The sequence below is a fragment of the Mytilus trossulus genome, chromosome 5, assembly GCF_036588685.1.
Source record: "Mytilus trossulus isolate FHL-02 chromosome 5, PNRI_Mtr1.1.1.hap1, whole genome shotgun sequence".
Taxonomy (NCBI): domain Eukaryota; kingdom Metazoa; phylum Mollusca; class Bivalvia; order Mytilida; family Mytilidae; genus Mytilus; species Mytilus trossulus.
Genome location: NC_086377.1, coordinates 81,700,526 through 81,724,829, shown reverse-complemented (window position 1 = coordinate 81,724,829; position 24,304 = coordinate 81,700,526). Strand labels below are relative to the sequence as shown.

Sequence of the window (24,304 nt, the reverse complement as noted above, 5' to 3'; positions counted from 1 at the left end):
AAATATTTATTATTGGACAATTCTAGGGAATCAAAGGAATTGCAGAATAAAAACTCCTTTTTTTTGCTGGCATGGTTTCTTAAAAAAAATCGAAATAATATCTGTTATAACAAATGTAATTGCAACTGATCTTACGCTTTAATTTGCATATGGACAGTCTATTTGAGCATGTGTGTGATAGGGATAATTGTCGTTACAACTATTATTGATTTTAATCACTTATCAGTGTCACCACGCGGATACGTAAAAGAACTGACGGTATGATACTAGTATGGGACAAATAGTTGAACACTAATTAATGAATTTATCTCAAAAACCTGTATATATACGGACTGGTCCGTGATGACAGGTAATAACATCAGAGCAGTTAAAATTAAATTAGAAATATATTATAATTGCTTCCTTTGTTGAAACACCATTTAAAACAAATAATATAAAAGGTCAAACACTTATTCAAGCATTTAGGAGACAAAAGTCAAAACATAAAAGCGCTTTAAATGCTGAAATCACCTGAACGTTTGAAAAGTCCTTGATTTATCCTTTGTCTAAAGCGTTTGAAAGATAAAGAATTTTGAAGACTTCAAAATGGCGCAAATTTATTTTTTATTTATAGTTAAATGGCAAAAACATCATTTTTTTCTGTTTTATAAATTGCAATAAGAATTTTATTTAGAGAAAGAATCATACCAAAACAGGAGGAAACATCAGGAATCTTTTACGTGAGTATTTCTTTATATTTGACTTGTTTTTCTAGTTGTTATAGGTATGATAAAATGTAAACAAAAAATCTACTGAACCCATATGGTCATGTACAAGTTCTATAGCTGATATATATGTGTTCAAACAGCACAGTCAACTGTTGTTTGTTATACATTTATTCAAGTATTTTTTTATTCATATTTTGGACATCTTCACTCGCCTGTCCAAAGCCAAACTGACCCCTCTTTAAGTTTGTCTTGTCTTGACTTAATCTTAATGGTTTACATATTGTTATTAAAACAAACGACGTATCATATATGTAGACACAAAATTAAATAAACAGTACTGGTATACAATATGAATTTGAAGTATACAAAAGGAGGATGATAACAAAGATTTAGCGATAATACCGTGTCATAAATATGCAAATGCAGCTATTGTGTTTCTTTGAAACTTTCATGTAAACAAGTACCTGTGTTACTGAGTATTCTGAAATCAAGATACAGGGGCAGATCCAGCCATTATCAGAAGGGGAAAAAGGGGGGTTGTCTAATAAAATTGAGAATGGAAATGGGGAATATAATATAGTTATAGTACATTGTATAGTAACAGGCTGCTGATACCTAAGGCAAACTCAGAATTCAATTGGCGAAAACATCGACAATACCGTGTCAAAAAACGTGAAATATCGAAAAGAATACCAAACCTTCTCAAACCACATCATACCTACAGATTAGAGCAATAAAATCCCACAAAATGTCGATTAGTATAATTTGATGATAGACTATTAAGCATGTTGATGCCAATTTATGAATTTTGTGAGAAATGCGGTACGTTTAAGTGCTTTTCAAAGGTACCAGGCTTATAATTTACAATTAAGTATATTACAATAAAATCAAATTGCAATTTTTCGAGCAAAATGTAATATTTTTTTTTTCTAAAAATTTAGCATTTTTGTTCATGTATTAACTGTTCTTGTCCAAATTGCTCAAACAGTTAAAACTCGAGCCAATATCATTGAAATGAGAATCTTTGAAAGCTAAAAATTTAGCACTGAGTTTTGAATGTAAAATTTCAGTAGGCTAAAAATTTAGTTTATTGTATAATTTAAAATGTAAAATATAACTTACAAAAAGGAATGCTAAAATTTTAGTATGTATATTATTCATTTCTTTTTTTATTGCAGGATGCATTTGAAGGATGTTGAGAATTGCCTTTTTTTCTAAGATTGATATAAAGTTGTTAAAACTCCTAGATTTAAGGCAAAAAACCCTAGAATTTTAGCCAATTTGCAAAGATTCAAAACAATCCATTTTGAGAACGAATATTGCAGAGTATCAAAATTTATTGCAGTCCGTTATGAGTGAATTATGGCGTTATTCAATTGTGACGTTATATGTTACTCTTTCCTCCAGATGTGCCATAGATTTGGAGAAAACAAAAATCTGCCATAAATTTGAGTTCTTTGACGTTTGTAACGTCACATTTGCCATAGATTAGGAATCTGTCATAGATTTGGAACTCGCCATATATTTGAGTCCTAAATATATTCACTACACAATGAAAAAACATACTCACCTGTGATAAAAGATCTCATAACTTCCACCATAAGAAGGGGGTTGATCATGACATTATCTCTCAGCTGGGGGGTATCAAAATAAACAATCTTCCCCAGAGAATGATGAATATGTAGAAAATCAGTCAACTGCTCAGGAGACAGGACAGACACCTCGCTGATAGCATTTAATTCTTTAACTTCAGCCAATGACATTATTTGTTTTCCTTCTGCCACTAGTTCAGCGATCTCTAGCTCTAGTGGAACACAAGCATTGGGCATTCTTTCACCCCAGCATGGGTGGTCGAATGTAAGTTCTGTTATTGTTTTCTTTAGAACTTCTATTTCTGGGTCGGCTTGATCTTTGGCATTGACAAATATTAGAGGTCGTAGGACCAGATGATGTTTTCCCTCGTGGTCTTTAAACAACTCCTCAATTCCTCTGTTAAGCTCTTCACGTGTGATCTCAATATTCTCCTGTTAAACATAAAAAGTTGATAGAATAATACACTGTAAAGATACTGTATCACACACCTGGTGATTTATATGCATCTTCAATGGTGGAATATTCCACTGCGTACTACATTAAGATTTATCTCAAATTTTTGAATGACATACACCTTCTCTTACAGGTCAATTTTACACTTTTAACCTAGTTCTTATACTTTCAAAGATAACAGAATGAAACTGTTATCAGTTGTTAAATATTGCATTCCAAGGCGAATACAATAAAAAAGGTCTTTTGAAAGAAAAACTTGTTATTGATACTTTTGTTCGGTAATTCACTTTACCTACCTAGTAAAGAAAAACAAGTTAACAAAACAAGTCACATTTAATAAGTTGGCAATAAATCTAAAACAGGTCAAGAGTGTATTTGAGACAATATCTGAAAAAGTATAATTTTTGGCAATAAGAAAAATCAAAAACAAAATCTTTAGACTCGGTATTTTAATAGCACGAAGAACACACATTGGGGATCTATAAACTGTTGTCTGTAATTCAAACAATTGTTTAATAAGCAAACAATAGCAATTTTAAATAAAGGGCTGCGCTTTAGCGCATGATACGCACGTTGCTCTTTTAACTTGTCTTTTATGCTTTAAATGAATTTATATGATCAACTAGAAATAGTGTGAGCCCTGTCAAATACCCCCCCCCCCCCCCCCAAAAAAAAAAATGCAAAAAAAAATTGGCACTATCAAGGCTACCTCAAATTTAACTAAGTTTGTTGTCTTAATTTTTCATCCATACATTCTATCTTGTTCACAACACACTTTCTGAGTACCAAGTACCTTTTATATTTATTAAGGCATATACATTATATAAAAGTTATAGATGAGATAAAATAGACTAAGTTATTCTAAATATTAGCCTATGTCAATAGATATAAACAATGTATCAAAGTTGCATAAAATTTTGTGAAAGTGTTAGTTATTGTCCCAAAATTGGAAAATCCTCCCTTTTTTAAGCATAAAAATTCATAACACGGAAATGTAAAATCTGAAATTTATAAAAATGGAAAGGGAGCTTACATCAATAGATATAAACAATTCACCAAAGTTTCATGGACATTGGTGAAAGCCTTTGTGGGTTATTGTCCGAAGTGTTGAAAATCCCCCCTTTTTTATGAATAAAGCCCCATAAATCCAAAACTTAAAATCTGAAATTAAAAAAAAACGAAACGGAGCTTACGTCAATTGATATAAACAATTCACTTAAGTTTCATGGGAATTGGTGAAAGTTTTTTTGAGTTATTGTCCGAAGTGTGGACGATGGACGGACAGACGGATGGACGGACAACGGTATACCATAATACGTCCCGTCTAAAAGACGACGGGCGTATAAAAATGGTAAAAAAAAAATTCCAGTTCTTTCCTGTTACCAAAGTGAATCAATTTTAAAAAGTTTCTAATGGGAATAAGGAATTAGTTTAAGACACTATTTGTGGTTTACTAGTATATACTGCAATAGTTTATCAAATGCCAATTATTGATTTTAGCATTTGCAATACAAAAGGTTTAGAAATATACTTAAATATAGTCAGACATGTCGGTAACATGAACGAATCTATCTTGAGTAACAGGACAACGGTAACAGGACAGAATTGGTAACAGCAAGGATTTTTCTGCTTTATTTTAAAGTTTAAGAAAAATACATCATTTTAGAAACTGTATTTGCAAGATGAAATATCTGCCTAGGTAATGAAAAATTCTAAAATAAATTCCTTGCTGTTACTATCTACTATACTAGAATTGCACAATGTTCTCTGCTGTTATCAAAGGGAAAAAACCTATTTTTTTATTCAATATACTTTATATTTTTTTGAAATTTATTTGATAAGGTGGTGATAACTTAAATATTAAATAAAATGGTTGGCATATAGTAGATTATCTTTTCGATTCTTGAGTGAAATTGTCTTGAACATCCTTCCTGTTACTGATGATGGTTATGCTGTTACTTTTTATCAGGTAACATGACAGAACATAACAGAAAGGAATTACGCGATAGTTTTTGTCCTTTTTATCACATTAAATGTAAGTGTATTTCCTGTGACATATATTTTTTAAAAAGATGATATAAACACACACTTAATGTGTGGTGCACACTTAAAATTATTCTCAGAAAGTGTAAGAAAAGGCTATAACAGGATAGAACACCAATAAGTATTTTTTCTATAAATTCGTATCTTGGATGGGCTTGAATTTTCAAACCTGGCCGCCTTTCCATCTATTTCTTTGTACTAATGCATTCAGGAAATGATGCTCTTCAAAATACTTAATGGGATATAACTCTTGGTCTTGTAAACGTTTCCTCAGGTAAAAAAAAACTTAGTGGTAACAGGAAGGAAATCACCCCTGGGGACCATTTTTTTTCTCTTAAAATTTGCAAAATTTTATTACATGCTCTAGTTATAATATAAAAAGACAAATTAGGGGCAAGTTTATTATATAATATATCATATATGTGAGAATCAGACGCCTGTTGAATTAATTTGGGTATTATTTGAATGATTTAGTTTTCAAAATAACACAGGGGACAACATGATTTTAGGGGCGGGGGGGGGGGGGGGTTGAACATTTAAATTACAATATTTTATTGGAAGAAATACAAGAATGAGTGTTTAATTGGCAGGAGTTGGTGCATTATATAATTTAGTTTATACTGAAACTTAAAATATTCAAAAAAGATGGTTGAAAAAAAAAAAAAAATTGCTGGACATGAAAATTATACTTTTTCAGATATTGTCTCAATTGCATTAACATATGGATATTGTTTAAGTTAAATTTTTTGTTGATAAACAATTGAACTTATTTTAAAACAAAGCATGAATTGTCCTCATGCATTCCCTATCCCCATTTTTGATTTCACCAACCAATCAACATTTGTTTTACATTTTGGAATTTCAAATAGCTTGGCCTCTGACATCGCTAAAGATACATTTATTGTTAAGACCTTCATCTGGTGCAGTACCACTAAATGATGAACTTTCATATTGTCAACATATTTGTTGAAATAAAACTGACTTAAATACAACTTTATCATTTAAACTGAGCAATTGTTATAGTCAATAGACAATGACCGAGAGTGACACGGCAAAGAAAATTATACAAACTTTAACATTTAAACAGAGCAATTGTTATATTTATTTTAGTTATTTTGGACGTATAGCTCTTCCACAATTTTCGGTACAAATCCATCTTTGGATTTCAAATGTTGGGCTTTGAGCGTTCCTGACGAAAGGTAAATGCAGAAAAGCGCTTCAGACGCAATTAATTATTAAATGTGTTGTTTTTCATTTTTCTAAAGTCAATAGACCATGACTGAGAGTGACTAGACAAAGAATTTCCATGACAATGAGATGTATCAAATTGAATATTAATACAAATGCAAACCAAATATCATATTCTTATCTATAAGTAAAGGTGGTTCTTAATATATTCTACTCTAGTTATAGGCCCTGTAATCTGATCTTAAGTCAAAATAAAAACCTTGCATTAATTTCTTAATTTACAGTAACTACTATATTTCTAACATAAGATCACTTACCGTTAGTACTTTGTCCTTGTGAGTGGCAACAAACAAGATCTTTGGAATGCCTGCATATACAACCTTACAATAGGTCAAGATGGAATTGACCCAATATTGCAAGAATACTAGAAAATAAAATCAAAATCTGTCATAAAAAAGTATAAAAAATTAGGCTGAATTGCTGTTTAAAAAATGAGGTTGATAAAGTTCATTTATTTAAACAGGTACTTTATCAACCATTTGTCAACCTCATTTATTTAAACAGGTACTTTATCAACCATTTGTCAACCTCATTTATTTAAACAGGTACTTTATCAACCTCATTTATTTAAACAGGTACTTTATCAACCTCATTTATTTAAACAGGTACTTCATCAACCTCATTTATTTAAACAGGTACTTCATCAACCTCATTTATTTAAACAGGTACTTTATCAACCTCATTTATTTAAACAGGTACTTTATCAACCTCATTTATTTAAACAGATACTTTATCAACCTCATTTATTTAAACAGGTACTTTATCAACCTCATTTATTTAAACAGGTACTTTATCAACCTCATTTATTTAAACAGGTACTTTATCAACCTCATTTATTTAAACAGCTGCATGATAATAGTCTTCCTTTAAGTTGGATTCTCTGTCAAAAAGTGACAACTGTTTCAGTGTTTATGTTTATTCTATATTGTTGTATTTGTTCTTCATACTATTTCATTAGCGCATAGTTAAAGGAAGACATATTAAAACTAGAGGCTCTCAAGAGCCTGTGTCGCTCACCTTGGTACATATTAAACAATGGACACAGATAAATTCATGACAAAATTGTGTTTTGGTGATCGTGATGTGTTTGTAGATCTTACTTTACTGAACATTCTTGCTGCTACAATTATCTCTATCTATAATGAACTTGGCGCAGTAATTACAGTGAAAAATATTTTCTAAAAATTTACAAAAATTTACAAAAATTTATGAAAATTGTTAAAAAATTACTACAAAGGGCAATAACTCTTTAAGGGGTCAACTGACAATTTTGTCATGCTGACTTATTTGTAGATCTTACTTTAAACTTGCTGAACATTATTGCTATTATCTCTATCTATAATAATATTCAAGATAATAATTACCAAAAACTACAAAATTTCCTTAAAATTACTAATTCTACAATTTTAGCCCCCCCCCTCCCCCCCCTCCGTCAGATTTGCTCTAAATGCTTTGGTGTCAGAGTTGTAAGCCAAAATCTACATTTTATTCCTATGTTCTATAATTAGCCATGTAGCCATCTTGGTTGGTTGGCAGGGTCACGCCACACATTTTTAAACTAAATACCCAAATGATGATTGTGGCCAAGTTTGGTTAAATTTGGCTCGGTAGTTTCAGAGAAGAAGATTTAAAAAAAAATACTAAAATTTTAGAAGAATGGTTGAAAATTGACTATAACGGGCAATAACTCCTTTATGGATCACTTGACAATTTTGGTCATGTTGCCTTATTTGTAGATCTTACTTTGCTGAACATTATTGCTGTTTACAGTTTATCTCTATTTATAATAATATTCACGATAATAACCAAAAACAGCAAAATTTCCTTAATTTTACTTATTTGGGGACAGCAACCCAACAACGGGTTGCTGTTTTGTCTGAAAATTGCAGGGCAGATAGATCTTGACCAATTGACTTTTAGACCCCATGTCAGATTTGCTCTAAATGCTTTGGTTTCAGAGTTATAAGCCAAAATCTACATTTTACCCCTATGTTCTATTTTTAGCCATGGCAGCCACCTTTGTTGGTTGGCAGCGTCACGCCACACATTTTTAAAACTAGATACCCCAATGATGATTGTGGCCAAGTTTGGTTAAATTTGGCCCAGTAGTTTCAGAAAAGAAGATTTTTGTAAAAGTTTACAGATGACAGACGCGGGACCACGGACGCCAAGTGATGAGAAAAGCTCAATGGACCTGTCAGGTCAGGTTAGCTAAAAAGGGTAACAATGGTTAAGACCTGCATACAATTCAAACTTATACAAACTCATATTTCACACCACCAAAATACAGTTGAAGTTGAGGTCCTGTGTAAGATTTTATGGAACAGCCCTTGGATTTTGTGTTTGTTCTAACTGCTATCTTGCTTTTTTAATTATCATAGTGCATTTCTTTTAAACACAAAAATGCAATTTAAAAAAATCCCACCGGCTCTATCCAAAAAGGTTTGTATAGTATAGTGTACATTGTACTACTTTTGGTACAAATTATGTCAAAATTATTGAGATATCCATCAGCTCTAACTCAAAATGTGGACAATTTAAGGTTAAGAGGGTCTTAATTCAGTGAAACAGCTTCAGATATACTAATTATTGGCCTTTTCAAAATGGACCAAATCCCTACTTTATCAAATTAAATGCTTGCTGAGCGCATTCTGATACGACTGCAGAGGCAATTACTTCCAAAATTAATCCCAGCCTTCCCTTTGTGGTATGGTACCTTGCAGTACAATTTCAGAGAGATCCATACACTTGAACACACGTTATAGTCTGGAAACTAGAAAAATGCTTGTTTTCTGCCCCTTTTTGGCCCTTCATTCCTAAACGTTTTGGGCAATTACCCCCAAAACTCAATTCCAGCTTCCCCTTTGTGATAAGGAACCTTGTAGTACAATTTCAGCACGATCCATACACTTACAAACAAGAAATTGTCATGAAACTAGAAAAATGCTTGGTTTTTTTTGCTTCTTTTATGGTCCTTAATTCCTAAAGTTTTGAGGCAATTACCCCCAGAATGAATCCCAGCATTCCCTTTGTGATATGAAATCTGGGTAAATTTGGACACAATATTTAAGCTTGATGCTGTCTGAATTTCGATTGTGATCAAATTTTGAAATAGTATAGGTTTCTGACACAAAATGAATGTGGTAAAAGACCTTAAAAATCTATTCTAAAAACTTTTCAAAAAAAAACTTGTAGTACAATGCCAGAGAGATCCATACACTAACAAACAAGTTATTGTGTGGAAGTTACAAAAATGCTTATTTTTGGCCTCTAATTCCTTAACTGTTAGTACCAAAATCTATCCCCACCTTTCTTTTGTTGTATTGATCGTAAAATTTCATAAAAAATCATTTACTTAAACTAAAGTTATTGTGCGAAAACCAATGTGTCTTCGGACGACAACAACACCACAAACGTCATAACAATATACGACCTCAAAAACTTTTTGCAGTCGTTTAAAAATATGATGTTGCCTGTCAATAAATGCAACAAAAAAATCATCAGCTCCTTTTTTGTGAGAATTCACTCATTCAAAATCTAAAGAAATTTTCAGGAATAAGCTTTATGATTTTTGTGTATACAAAACACTTTCGGACGTACAAAAATTTAAACCTGGTATCTTTGATAAATATTATTGTCTTACCTCATATCAATGTTTCAAAATGCAAGACATATTGAGGTTAATATGGTAGTTTGTGACAAGCTCATAGTGGCAATGTAAACAAGTTACGTAAACATTTAGGTTGGCTTTAATATTTAAAAAAGACAAATTTAATTGTTTTTTGAATTATCACCTTGCTGTCATAGAAATGTATCCTGTTTGCATTATCGGAGTGTAAATAATATGCATATTACCTGCTGGAGTTGGCGTCATGTGCTGCCCTGGAAAACACATCACATCAGGGACCTGTTCGTGCAAATCTTTGCTCCCATCAAATACTACAAGAAACAATGCCCGGAACGTCATGAAGGTCTGATGTGTTGTTAGATAAACATATTGTCCACCAAAATCCCAGAAGATAAGACGTCCAACTTTCATCTTATACTTCCCACTTTTGAGGACCTTTTCCATTTTCTTTCTTATTTCTTCTTTAGTCATTCTTGTTCTCATTTTCTTTTCCATCTGTTTTACCATGTGAGGCACATTGGAGGATTTGGTAGATGGTAGATATTGTGCTGCTGCAGACTGTTCTGAGGGCAAAGAGGAAAGTGTAGCTTTGGCATAACCAGTTGGGCTTGTATCTGAAGCTTTGTTGGTAAGTTCACTCTCCTCCTCTTCTTCCAGAGAGGTCATTAAAACCTTATGGTACACAACATCCAGGGCATTGTAAGAGTCTGAAATTATATTTAATACATCAGGCAAATCAAATCAAAAACAGCTGCAGGCTGTCAAAACCAAGTGAAGAATGTAAGAAAAATCAGAATTAAGATAAAAATCATATCTTATCAGGCGTACCATTCATACAATGCTATTAACAAATTTTAAAGAGTCATATTTTAACTGATTGATGATGACATTATTGAATATGGAAAATAATGTTAATTCATTGAATAATTTTAACATTTAAATTCAATTTCAAAATATAAAACCTTAACATCTTTCTAATAAGATTAGTAAAATGTTAAGATTTTCATACACAAATCAGATTTGATATTGAATTAATATGGTGCGTGAATAGAAGGCACAAAAAATGGCTACAATGTGAAACTATTTAAATCAGTGCTATAACATGTCTGCTGATAGCGCAGTCCATGCAATAGAGTATATTTTTAATGTGGTCAGATATTCTACTTGTGCTCTTTCTCACCTGGATCAACAAGAATCCACTCTTTTGACTGAATGTCGAGGCCACAGCGACCTTCTACCAGAGAAATCCCATCAGTTGGATGTCGCCCTTCTGGTAGGACATCCCCAGCTAACAGCTTCACAAGAGTCGTTTTCCCAACAGAAAATTGACCGGTTACCATGCATCTCATATCAAATGATTCATAGCTGCCCTTCCCTAATAAACGATTTAACATGGCAGACTTTTGCCCTTTTCCGATGGAATCTAAAAAAAATAAAAAAAATTGGAAAGTTTTGATGTGTTCATGTTGAGAAAAAAAATGTATCCATACACAAACTCATAGATAATTTTTCCTCATTTGTTGGTTAATATGTTGATATGTCATTTTTCGATATGTCAATGTGTTAAATATGTCAGAATGTCTTTATGTCTTTGTGTTGATGTATTAGCCTGTTTGTGTATTGATCTGTGAGTGTAATGATGTATGTGTGCTAAAGTGTTGATCTGTCAATGTTTCAATATGTCAATGTGTTAATGTACGAGTCTGTTAATGTATTCAGCTGTCAGTGTATCTATATGTCAATGTGTTGATGTTTGAATCTGGTTATATGTTGATATGTTAGTGTTTCAATATGTCAATGTGTTGATATATCAGTGTGATGACAAATGTGTGTTTAAGAGTTGATCTGTCAGTGTGTCGATATGTCAATTTGTTGAAGTTTGAGTCTTGTAATATGTTGATCTGTCAGTGTGTCAATATGTCTGTTAATGTGTTGATCTATCATCCTGATGATGTATGAGTGTAAAAATGTTGATCTGTCAGTGTTTCAATATGTTATTGTGTTGACGTTTGAGTTTAGTGATATGTTAATCTGTAAGTGTGCCAATATGTCAATGTGTTGATGTAGGAGTCTATTATTATGTCGATCTGTAAATGCATCGATATGCCAATGTGTTGATATATAAATCTGTTAATGTGTTAAATCTGTCAGTGTGTCAATATGTCTACGTGCTGATGTATGAGTCTGTTTATTTGTTTATTTACGGACATGCACAGATTAAAAAAAATTATGTGATCTGTAATCAATCAATCTTCATCAATAGCCTATTTCACTTTTCCCATCAATTTGCTGGGTTTTTACAATTATAACATTATAAGCAGATATCAAGGTTTCCGTATATTAGAAACAAGTAATTATAAATCATTTCAGCCAGTATCTGAATAATTAACATAAGAGCATTACCTTCAACTACTGGTGCTGCCGGTTCCTGTAAATGGGTGTCAGGAGTTACTTCTGGGGATGTCTTTGACATGACAGTCTACAAAAGAAAAATATGCTATAAACTATCATGCCCACTGTGAAAACTTGTCAAATAGTTTAATACATATATTAATTCTAATAGCCTTTCTATCTGCCAGTAGATTTAAAGAGGGTTTCATATAGTCGAGTTACAAGTTGCGAGTTAAGATAGTCGAGTTGCGAGTTAAAAAAGTCGAGTTGCGAGTTAAAAAAGTCTAGTTGCGAGTTACGAAAGTTGAGTTGCGAGTTACAAAAGTTGAGTTGCGAGTTAAGAAAGCAGAGTCGCGAGTTAAGAAAGTCGAGTTGCGAGTTAAGAAAGTCGAGTTGCAAGTTACAAAAGTCGACTTTTGAGTTAAGAAAGTCGAGTTGCGAGTTACAAAAGTCGAGTTGCAAGTTAAAAAAGTTGAGTTGCGAGTTACAAAAGTCAAGTTGCGAGTTACAAAAATATTTTTGAGAATCGATTCACATTTGATAAACAAAGCATGCGTGTGTAAGTGGTAAATTTGTCCTGGTAAAATATGTCTGGGGGACAAATATTGCTAGTATAAAAAGTCCATGGTTACAGAAATTACTAGTATTTTTAGTCCGATGTTATTTATATATGTCCCCGGACTAATTTTCCTAGGTAATCATGTCCTATAAAACCCTATAATATTTAATTACATTTAAACCATGGAAATTTAGATGTTATGTTTTAGTAATGTTTAAAAGAGTTGCATAGTTATATTTTTGATAAAATTTATGTCCCCAGACTAATTTTCCTATGGAATCATGTCCATGCCATTAATAGTCTTAGGTTAAAATGTCCATGCCCTTAATTTTAAAAGGTGAATATGAATGTAATATGTTTTAATATTGTTAAAGACAAAACGAAAGAGTTGTGTATCAATCTGTTTAAGAAAATTTGTCTCCAGACTAATTTTCCTAGGAAATCATGTCCATGTCATTAACTATTCTAGGTTAAAATGTTTTAAATGTAATATGTTTAAATATTGTTCAATAGTTGTGTATCATTTTTTTAAATTTTTTTATATAAATAAGGCCGTTAGTTTTCTCGTTTGATTTGCTTTACATTGTCATTTCGGGGCCTTTTATAGCTGACTATGGGGTATGGGCTTTGCTCATTTATGAAGGCCGTATGGTGACCTATAGTTGTTAATTTCTATGTCATTTTGGTTTCTTGTGGACAGTTGTCTAATTGGCAATCATACCACATCTTCTTTTTCATATAATACGAATAATATAGTTTGATGAGGTAAATAAGCGGTTTTCTTGACTTTTGAAAAACATGATATTCACTGAGGCCGACGGCCGAAGTGAAAATCAGTTATTCCAAAGTCAATTAAACCCCATATTTACCGAAACAAAAGACAGTAACTGTTTTGTTCCATATTCCGAGAAAAGAAAATGTATTTAATGACAAACATATACCAAAACAAATTTTACATGAAACATTTTACCATACATTACGTTGCATGTAAAAGTGTGTGACGTTTAGCGCGGTGAATAACACTTTCTGAAGTGAATATGCTTTTTTATTCAAAATCCAATTCATAACGAGAAACTTACTAAAATGATACCAATATGGAATAACGCCATTTATTTGGACCAAACTTATGATGACACTGAACAATATTGAAAGCAAATGGCAAATGGCACGCAATAAATCGGGCCTTCTTTTTCATGTTTATATACTAGCATTTCAGAGTCAAATGTACGAGTGACACACGACTGTTGTGCGACAGTTGTTCGACAGTGACGCAACGGTAACACGCATATTTCCATGACATGAAAATCTGAAAAATAGAACCAAAAACTCACGATTGTTATACGACAGTCGCACGGCTTTCACAAGACTCATTTGCGACAAACCCACAACAGTATAATTACAATTCTTTTTTCCTGTACTGTACCCATTGTGGAACCATCGTAGACATGTCGTAGCTGATGTGACCTCTCTACATATTTTTTTGACATTTGATTTTGCACGACAACTTTTTTATTGATCTTCCACGACAAAAAATCGTACGATCTGTTGTGATCGGGGCTTTACATTTCGAACATCTCTATGGACGTCATGGCAGTATGACCGTTACCTCCTGCATCAGATGTTATTACCATAGTATCATCTTTAGTTTCCCGAATATGGAACAATCCAAATTGAATTCTTAGAAAACTAACTGAAACCGTTTTACTAATTAATTCATAATTGACAATCTCAAACGTGTGAACACTATATAATTTTAAACCTAAGTGACTCAGTTTTATATGTTACTTATAAGTAGGAATATATAAGTTACCCAATACCCAGGAGGAATACTTTTAAAAAAATCTTATTCAAGATGTAGCAATAAACATTTTAAATTTTCCAATTAAACCTTACCTGTAAAATGGCGCAAATGTAGTTTTTACAATAGTATCTTTGATGGCTACATGCATAGACCAAAGAATCAAATCGGGGAATGAGTCAAAAAGACAGCATTGAGCAACCCAACCAAAATATGCAATTCAACCGAATGTCATTTGGTCTTCAACACAACGAGAAATCACACACCTAGAGGGAGCCCCAAACAGGCCCCGAAACACAGTGTTATATATCTTTTAATTAGATCAAGAATATTTACGCCATTCTATGCTCCTAAATATAAAGATGAACCAAAATAAAAAAAATATACAAGAGCAACAAAGGCTAAAGGTTCCTTTTTCTTTTTTTTTATTTCTTTTTCAGTAGTCAGGCTTTTACAATCCCTTTACATCACCACCTGACCATGGTGTTAAGAGGTTTGATATATATATATACAACAAAAAATTGACTACATTTTTTTCTTCTAATGTGAATATATATTATTTAAATATTAACATTATAATAAAAAGTGGAAAAGAAACAATCACGCACACATACACACACTCTCGCACTTGCATTAACATAACATAAATCAACTTGTGTATTGCAAAGAAAAATGTTATCTTTGTAAAGATCTGCTCTTTATGAACTGTAAGTTTCATTTTTTATTTTATATGATTTGATTCAAAAGTAATGGTGACTAATCAGTAAAAATGTAATCTAATGGGGCCCAGAATTTTTGAAAATAAGGTGTGGTACCATTTTTCTTTGCTATATAATGTTCATTTTCTTGATATTTTCTTATTTTTGCTAATAACCCTATAATACTTGGTTTCTTTTCATACAATTTACATTTGTATATATAGTTCTTTGCAATAATAATAATAATCAAATTCAACAGTAAACTCTCATTTTGAAGACCAAGAAAAATGTGCTTCTTAGATAATGTAAAGTTCACAAAATATCTTTTCAGTTTTTGTGCTAAAGGTTCCTGACTAAGGTCAGACACAAAAATGCAGCGGGTTTAAACTTGTTTTATGCACGCACATCATTTCCCCTGTATCTCTAGCCAATGTAGACATATATAATTTTAACGTCCACAATTTTGAGTGTCTGACTGCCAAAGAATAAATTTTGCGGTCCCTAACGATTATTGCCAGGCTCCGCAATTCGACTTTCGTAACTCCCAACTCGACTTTCTTAACTCGCAACTAGACTTTTGTAACACGCAACTCGACTTTTTTAACACGCAACTCGACTTTTGTAACTCGCAACTCGACTTTCTGAACTCGCAACTCCACTTTCGTAACTCGCAACTCGACTTTTGTAACTTGCAACTCGATACTCGCAACTCGCAACTGGATACTCGACAACAAGTGAATCTCAGATTTAAAGGACAATAACTCTATATTTTACAGGAAGTTGAAATGCGCAATGCAATCACAACTTATTTTGACTAGACACAGACAATTATCTTGAATTGACCGTAATTCTTTGCTTATTTCCACCTTTGATTCTGTTGTTTGCATCTATTTGTTAAAATAGGTACAGTCATTGTATTGAACAAAATCATTTCTCGTCGCCACATAATTTATAGATAATACATAGTGATGCACGTTGACTAAATATGAAAGTGCATATGTAGTTGTCTCCCTTACTAGTATAATCAGTTTCAGAATGTTCATTGTTATTTCCCTTTTTTAAAACTATAAATTTCATGTTTCTTTATTTAATGATTTACATGATGTTTATTCAGTACCTATTTGTGAATTTGAATAGATATTAGTATTTTGAATTCATTGGTTAACGTTATTCATTTATATTCTAAAATCTAGTATTTGCATTGTCACAAATCATTTATAACCTCCTTTGACAGACTTTAGGCCTATATATTTTATATGACTGGTTTGGTGTAATTGCATTGAATTGTCTGATGTCTGAAGTATACAGTCCAACCAATGAAAGCTGTACTGAATGCAGATCTTCCTTTAACTTATTGGAAATCCGAAATAAACTTTTTTATAATTGAATCAGTGTTTATAATGTACAGATTGAAAATATATTATTGATATTGAATAAATACTGTATCATATGCAGTTTATACATGTATTTCAACCAAAAACAAGGATATTTTTTTGGTCAGGTAAATTAATCAATGAACGATAGATTTCTCCAAGAGGAAATTTAAGGTCTCAAATGAATAAACTACACAGAGAGCAATTGCTATAGTATTGATTCAATGGGACAGGTAAACTTACAAAAGTTTAAATACCTTGGTCAAGAGCAGACAACTCTGTGGTTCGCAATAACACATAATGAACGGGTATATAATCTGTTTATTGATGGCATTGTAAAAAAACAATCTAAATAAAAAAATATTATATTTAAACTTGCCAAAGTTTGTCAAGGGCAATGCCTCCAACTACACCACAATCATCAATACTGGGACCAACTACCGTATCCCCAGGACCAACCAATTTCACCTCTGGACCAACAACCTCAGGGCCGACAACAAATTCCACCTCTAGACGAACAACCTCAGGGCGGACAACAAATTCCACCTCTAGACCAACAATTTCTGGACCGACAACAAGTTTCACATCTAGACCAGCAACCTCTGGACCAACAACAAATTAATAATTATATATTCATTTAGAACGCCGGAATAATTGCTTGCTAATTCCGTTTCAGGTCTTCATATTTAGAATTTAAATAAAAATTAAGTCACGGTTATATATGATGAACCAATTTATTTGAATAAATAATTTGTTATATATATGCATAGATAATCTATAATTATAGTTTATATTTAAAGAAAAATATTCAAAAACTAGCCAGGATCGTTTCTACAAAAGCGTATTAGGGATGTAGTAAAAATGAAATCGGATTACTGATTGTATGTTGACATCACATATCTTAAAATCTCTGTGAATTATATTTTTGTTTCAATTATTTTGATAATTTACCAGTTTAGTACACAATTATCTCTATCCAATAATATATGAATATTTGGCGGTTACCCTAAGAAGTCCAATTATGCCACGCGTACCTGCATGACGCAGACACTGCCTTTATTATAAGCTGAATTTCACTCGTTTCATTTTCTGTCCTGGACAATCATGGGGTGAATTTTCAGCCTCGTTACTCCTTTCATCTACCGTTTTTCGTTTTGAAACTGACGAAGTTCCTGGGGTTCCCATACTAAAATATTAAGAAATATTTTGTTGCATGGTTTTGTGCTCAACAGCTGTGCAACAAGACAGGTCAATACCAATCAATACATCATACCCCCAAATACCATTAATTGAAAATCTCGGCACGATAAGCAATGTACAATACCCCAAGCCATGGTATGAGAAATCGATATTTAAAGTACGAGAATTGCGATCAACACATGATACCAGACAACCCAGACATGCCAGAGTTTTTTGTTCTAATTTTAAAATATGTACAACAGGACCTGTACAAACCAGTTCAAATTCTTGGAATGCCAGATGATTTAATTGAATCGAATTGGCTAACATAGAATTCTGATGAAGGGATTTTTCACTTTCTATTTTGGAAACATCAAGAATTTTTTGTTACTAGTCAGTTGGGCATATCGGATTACACATTTTAATTGCCGAGGCATAAATGATCTAGTCCCGGGCGTCGGGCTAGTGCTAACCCCTGCAGCTGATGACACAAAAAAAAGAGACATCAAACAGATGAGAACACAGATTTAAAACATTTGTCTTTCACATATGCCAACATGTATATTAGGCAACAAGCTTGGAATTGTCAACTTACATTGTTAACTGACAACAAATACTACAATGACATTGAAAACTACAGGCAACCGTTTTATTGTAATTTCTTTGTACCAAGTCTGTTTTGTCTCTTATAATCTGTGAATATCTTTTAAAGTAAGACAAAACTATTTACCTTAAGGAATTCCATCACTTCTTTCTTCTTCTCTTCAGAATAAAAAAATGATGTTTTCACCAGATCATAAGGAGTCTTACCCTGAAATACAATCAAATAATCTTTCATTAATTATACACATATATATCTTTTATTTCAAAAACTGTAAAACATTAAATAATAGGTAACTGTTGCATTAATTTTACCTATGCAATGCAGAATGTTGTCTTATGTATATATACTTGAAATAAAAACCAGTGAACCTAAACCAACAACAAATATGAAGTGTCATTATAAAGAGATCAATGAATAATATTTGAGATTTTGCTGTTAAAGAAATTATTGAATGATTGGTGTAGGGTGTGTGGGTGAAATGTGATAAGATGGTAGTTATATGTGTTGCTTGAGTATAATCAAATGGTAGTTTTGTTAATAGTGTATGATTGGTGTAAGATGTGTTGCTGGAGTATAATTAAATGGTAGTTTTGTAAGAAGTGTATGATTGATGTAAGATGTGTTGCCGGAGTATGCTGAGATGGTAGTTTTGATAAAAGTGTATGATTGGTGTAGGGTGTGTTGGTGGATGTGATTGAATGGTAGTTTTGTTGATAGTGTATAATTGGTGTAAGGTATATTGGTAGAATGTGACTAGATGGTAGTTTTGTAAACAGTGTATGATTGGTGTAAGATCTGTTGGTAAAATGTGATTAGATGGTAGTAAAGTGTGTTGTTGGAGTATGATTAGATGGTAGTTTTGTTAAATAGTGTATGATTAGTTTGAGGTGCATTAGTGGAATGTGATTAGATGGAAGTAAGAAGTGTTGCTAGAGTATGATTAGATGTTTGTTTTGTTAGTAGTTTAGGATTCGTGTTAGGTGTGTTGGTGGAGTATGATGAGATGGCAGTTGTGTCAGTAATGTAGGATTGGTGTTAGGTGTGTTGCTGGAGAATGATGAGATGGTAGTTGTGTCAGTAATGTATGATTGGTGTTAGGTGTGTTGGTGGAGTATGATGAGATGGTTGTAGTGTCATTAATGTAGGATTGGTGTTAGGTGTGTTGGTGATGTATGATGATATGGTAGTTGTGTCAGTAGTGTAGGATTGGTGTTAGGTGTGTTGGTGGAGTATGCTGAGATGATAGTTGTGTCAGTAATGTCGGATTGGTATTAGGTGTGTTGGTAGAGTATGATGAGATGGTAGTTGTGTCAGTAATGTCGGATTGGTGCTAGGTGAATTGGCAGAGTATGATGAGATGGTAGTTGTGTCAGTAATGTAAGATTGGTGTAAGTTGAGTTGGTAGAGTATGATGATATGGTAGTTGTGTCAGTAGTGTATGATTGGTGTAAGGTGTGTTGGTAGAGTATGATGAGATGGTAGTTGTGTCAGTAATGTAGAATTGGTGTTAGGTGTGTTGGTAGAGTATGATGAGATGGTTGTATAGTCAGTAATGTAGGATTGGTGTAAGGTGTGTTGGTGGAGTATGATGAGATGGTAGTTGTGTCAGTAATGTAGGATTGTTGTTAAGTGTGTTGGTGATGTATGATGAGATGGTAGTTGTGTCAGTAGTGTAGGATTGGTGTTAGGTGTGTTGGCGGAGTATGATGAGATGGTTGTTGTGTCAGTAATGTAAGATTTGTGTTAGGTTTTTTGGTGGAGTATGATGAGATGGTAGTTGTGTCAGTAGTGTAGGATTGGTGTTAGGTGTTTTGGTGGAGTATGATGAGATGGTAGTTGTGTCAGTAATGTAGGATTGGTGTTAATGGTGTTGGTGATGTATGATGAGATGGTAGTTGTGTCAGTAGTGTAGGATTGGTGTTAGGTGTGTTGGTGGAGTATGATGAGAAGTTAGTTGTGTCAGTAGTGTAGGATTGGTGTAGGGTGTGCTGGTAGAATATGATGAGATGGTTGTAGTGTCAGTAATGTAGGATTGGTGTTAGATTTGTTGGTAGAGTATGAGGAGATGGTAGTTGTGTCAGTAGTTTACGATTGGTGTAAGGTGTGTTGGCAGAGTATGATGAGATAGTGGTTGTGTCAGTAATGTAGGATTGGTGTTAGATGTGTTGGTAGAGTATGATGAGATGGTGTAGTGTCAGTAATGTAGGATTGGTGTTAGATGTGTTGGTGGAGTGTGATGAGATGGTAGTTGTGTCAGTAGTGTAGGATTAGTGTAAGGTGTGTTGGCAGAGTATGATGAGATGTTAGTTGTGTCAGTAACGTAGGATTAGTGTTAGGAGAGTTGGTAGAGTATCACGAGTATGATGAGGTGGTAGTTGTGTCAGTAATATAGGATTTGTGTTAGGTGTGTTGATTGGGTATGATGAGATGATAGTTGTGTCAGTAGTATATGATTGATGTAGGGTGTGTTGGTTGGGTATGATGAGATGGTTGTTGTGTCAGTAGTGTAGGATTGGCATAAGTTGTGTTGGTGGAGTAGGATGAGATGGTAGTGGTGTCAGTAATGTAGGATTGGTGTAGGGTGTGTTGTTAGAGTATGATGAGATGGTTGTTGTGTCAGTAATGTAGGATTGGTGTAGGGTGTGTTGGTAGAGTATGATGAGATTGTGTAGTGTCAGTAATGTAGGATTGGTGTTAGATGTGTTGGTGGAGTGTGATGAGATGGTAGTTGTGTCAGTAGTGTATGATTAGTGTAAGGTGTGTTGGCAGAGTATGATGAGATGGTAGTTGTGTCAGTAACGTAGGATTAATGTTAGGTGAGTTGGTAGAGTATCATGAGTATGATGAGATGGTAGTTGTGTCAGTAATGTAGGATTTGTGTTAGGTGTGTTGGTTGGGTATGATGAGATGATAGTTGTGTCAGTAGTATATGATTGATGTAGGGTGTGTTGGTTGGGTATGATGAGATGGTTGTTGTGTCAGTAGTGTAGGATTGGCGTACGTTGTGTTGATAGAGTATGATGAGATGGTAGTGGTGTCAGTAATGTAGGATTGGTGTTAGGTGTTTTGATGGAGTATGATGAGATGGTAGTTGTGTCAGTAGTGTAGGATTGGTGTTAGGTGTGTTGATGGAGTATGATGAGATGGTTGTCGTGTCAGTAGTGTAGGATTGGTGTTAGGTGTGTTGATGGAGTATGATGAGATGGTAGTTGTATTAGTAGTATATGATTGATGTAGGGTGTGTTGATAGAATATCATGAGATGTTAGTTGTGTCAGTAGTGTAGGATTGGTGTTAGGTGTGTTGGTGGAGTATGATGAGATGGTAGTTGTGTCAGTAGTGTAGGATTGGTGTAAGGTATGTTGGTGGAGTATGATGAGATGGTAGTTGTGTCAGTAGTGTAGGATTGGTGTTAGGTGTGTTGATGGAGTATGATGAGATGGTAGTTGTATTAGTAGTATATGATTGATGTAGGGTGTGTTGATAGAATATCATGAGATGTTAGTTGTGTCAGTAATGTAGGATTGGTGTTATGTGTGTTGGTGATGTATGATGATATGGTAGTTGTGTCAGTAGTGTAGGATTGGTTTTAGGTGTGTTGGTGGAGTATGATGAGATGGTAGTTGTGTCAGTAGTGTAGGATTGGTGTTAGGTGTGTTGGTTGAGTGTGATGAGATGGTAGTTGTGTCAGTAGTGTAGGATTGGTGTAAGGTGTGTTGGCAGAGTATGATGAGATTGTAGTTGTGTCAGTAGTGTAGGATTGGTTTTAGGTGTGTTGGTGGAGTATGATGAGATGATAGTTGTGTCAGTAGTATATGATTGATGTAGGGCGTGTTGGTAGAGTATCATGAGATGGTAGTTGTGTCAGCAATGTAGGATTGGTGTGGGTGTGTTGGTGGAGTATGATGAGATGATAGTTGTGTCAGTATTATATGATTGATGTAGGGTGTGTTGGTAGAGTATCATGAGATGGTAGTTGTATCAGTAGTGTAGGATTGGTGTTAGGTGTTTTGGTGGAGTATGATGAGATGATAGTTGTGTCAGTAATGTAGGATTGGTGTTAAGTGTGTTGGTGATGTATGATGAGATGGTAGTTGTGTCAGTAGTGTAGGATTGGTTTTAGGTGTGTTGGTGGAGTATGATGAGATGGTAGTTTTGTCAGTAGTGTAGGATTGGTGTTAGGTGTGTTGGTTGAGTGTGATGAGATGGTAGTTGTGTTAGCAGTGTAGGATTGGTGTGGGTGTGTTGGTGGAGTATGATGAGATGATAGTTGTGTCAGTATTATATGATTGATGTAGGGTGTGTTGGTAGAGTATCATGAGATGGTAGTTGTATCAGTAGTGTAGGATTGGTGTTAGGTGTTTTGGTGGAGTATGATAAGATGGTAGTTGTGTCAGTAATGTAGGATTGGTGTAAGGTGTGTTGGCAGAGTATGATGAGATTGTAGTTGTGTCAGTAGTGTAGGATTGGTTTTAGGTGTGTGGGTGGAGTATGATGAGATGATAGTTGTGTCAGTAGTATATGATTGATGTAGGGCGTGTTGGTAGAGTATCATGAGATGGTAGTTGTGTCAGCAGTGTAGGATTGGTGTGGGTGTGTTGGTGGAGTATGATGAGATGATAGTTGTGTCAGTATTATATGATTGATGTAGGGTGTGTTGGTAGAGTATCATGAGATGGTAGTTGTATCAGTAGTGTAGGATTGGTGTTATGTGTTTTGGTGGAGTACGATGTGATGATAGTTGTGTCAGTAATGTAGGATTGGTGTTAAGTGTGTTGGTGATGTATGATGAGATGGTTGTTGTGTCAGTAGTGTAGGATTGGTTTTAGGTGTGTCGGTGGAGTATGATGAGATGGTAGTTGTGTCAGTAGTGTAGGATTGGTGTTAGGTGTGTTGGTTGAGTGTGATAAGATGGTAGTTGTGTCAGTAGTGTAGGATTGGTGTAAGGTGTGTTGGCAGAGTATGATGAGATTGTAGTTGTGTCAGTAGTGTAGGATTGGTTTTAGGTGTGTTGGTGGAGTATGATGAGATGATAGTTGTGTCAGTAGTATATGATTGATGTAGGGCGTGTTGGTAGAGTATCATGAGATGGTAGTTGTATCAGTAGTGTAGGATTGGTGTTAGGTGTTTTGGTGGAGTATGATGAGATGATAGTTGTGTCAGTAATGTAGGATTGGTGTTAAGTGTGTTGGTGATGTATGATGATATGGTAGTTGTGTCAGTAGTGTAGGATTGGTTTTAGGTGTGTTGGCAGAGTATGATGAGATTGTAGTTGTGTCAGTAGTGTAGGATTGGTTTTAGGTGTGTTGGTGGAGTATGATGAGATGATAGTTGTGTCAGTAGTATATGATTGATGTAGGGCGTGTTGGTAGAGTATCATGAGATGGTAGTTGTGTCAGCAATGTAGGATTGGTGTGGGTGTGTTGGTAGAGTATGATGAGATGATAGTTGTGTCAGTATTATATGATTGATGTAGGGTGTGTTGGTAGAGTATCATGAGATGGTAGTTGTATCAGTAGTGTAGGATTGGTGTTAGGTGTTTTGGTGGAGTATGATGAGATGATAGTTGTGTCAGTAATGTAGGATTGGTGTTAAGTGTGTTGGTGATGTATGATGAGATGGTAGTTGTGTCAGTAGTGTAGGATTGGTTTTAGGTGTGTTGGTGGAGTATGATGAGATGGTAGTTTTGTCAGTAGTGTAGGATTGGTGTTAGGTGTGTTGGTTGAGTGTGATGAGATGGTAGTTGTGTTAGCAGTGTAGGATTGGTGTGGGTGTGTTGGTGGAGTATGATGAGATGATAGTTGTGTCAGTATTATATGATTGATGTAGGGTGTGTTGGTAGAGTATCATGAGATGGTAGTTGTATCAGTAGTGTAGGATTGGTGTTAGGTGTTTTGGTGGAGTATGATAAGATGGTAGTTGTGTCAGTAATGTAGGATTGGTGTAAGGTGTGTTGGCAGAGTATGATGAGATTGTAGTTGTGTCAGTAGTGTAGGATTGGTTTTAGGTGTGTGGGTGGAGTATGATGAGA

At 34.1% G+C, this 24,304-nt stretch overlaps 1 protein-coding gene across 1 annotated transcript in view; it reads right to left on the bottom strand.

Moving 5' to 3' along the window:
- Positions 1 to 1,773: 1,773 nt before the first annotated feature.
- The window catches only part of LOC134718369 (uncharacterized), a 31,210-nt gene continuing 8,679 nt past the window's right edge, over positions 1,774 to 24,304 (bottom strand). Inside the window, exons 7-14 of the mRNA XM_063580867.1 lie at positions 18,401 to 18,481; positions 16,867 to 17,091; positions 12,076 to 12,151; positions 10,853 to 11,095; positions 9,900 to 10,379; positions 6,302 to 6,408; positions 2,278 to 2,731; positions 1,774 to 1,781 (exon numbers count right to left, since the gene is read on the bottom strand). Coding sequence (XP_063436937.1) covers positions 1,774 to 1,781; positions 2,278 to 2,731; positions 6,302 to 6,408; positions 9,900 to 10,379; positions 10,853 to 11,095; positions 12,076 to 12,151; positions 16,867 to 17,091; positions 18,401 to 18,481 — 1,674 coding nt within the window. The remainder of the gene's footprint in view (positions 1,782 to 2,277; positions 2,732 to 6,301; positions 6,409 to 9,899; positions 10,380 to 10,852; positions 11,096 to 12,075; positions 12,152 to 16,866; positions 17,092 to 18,400; positions 18,482 to 24,304) is intronic.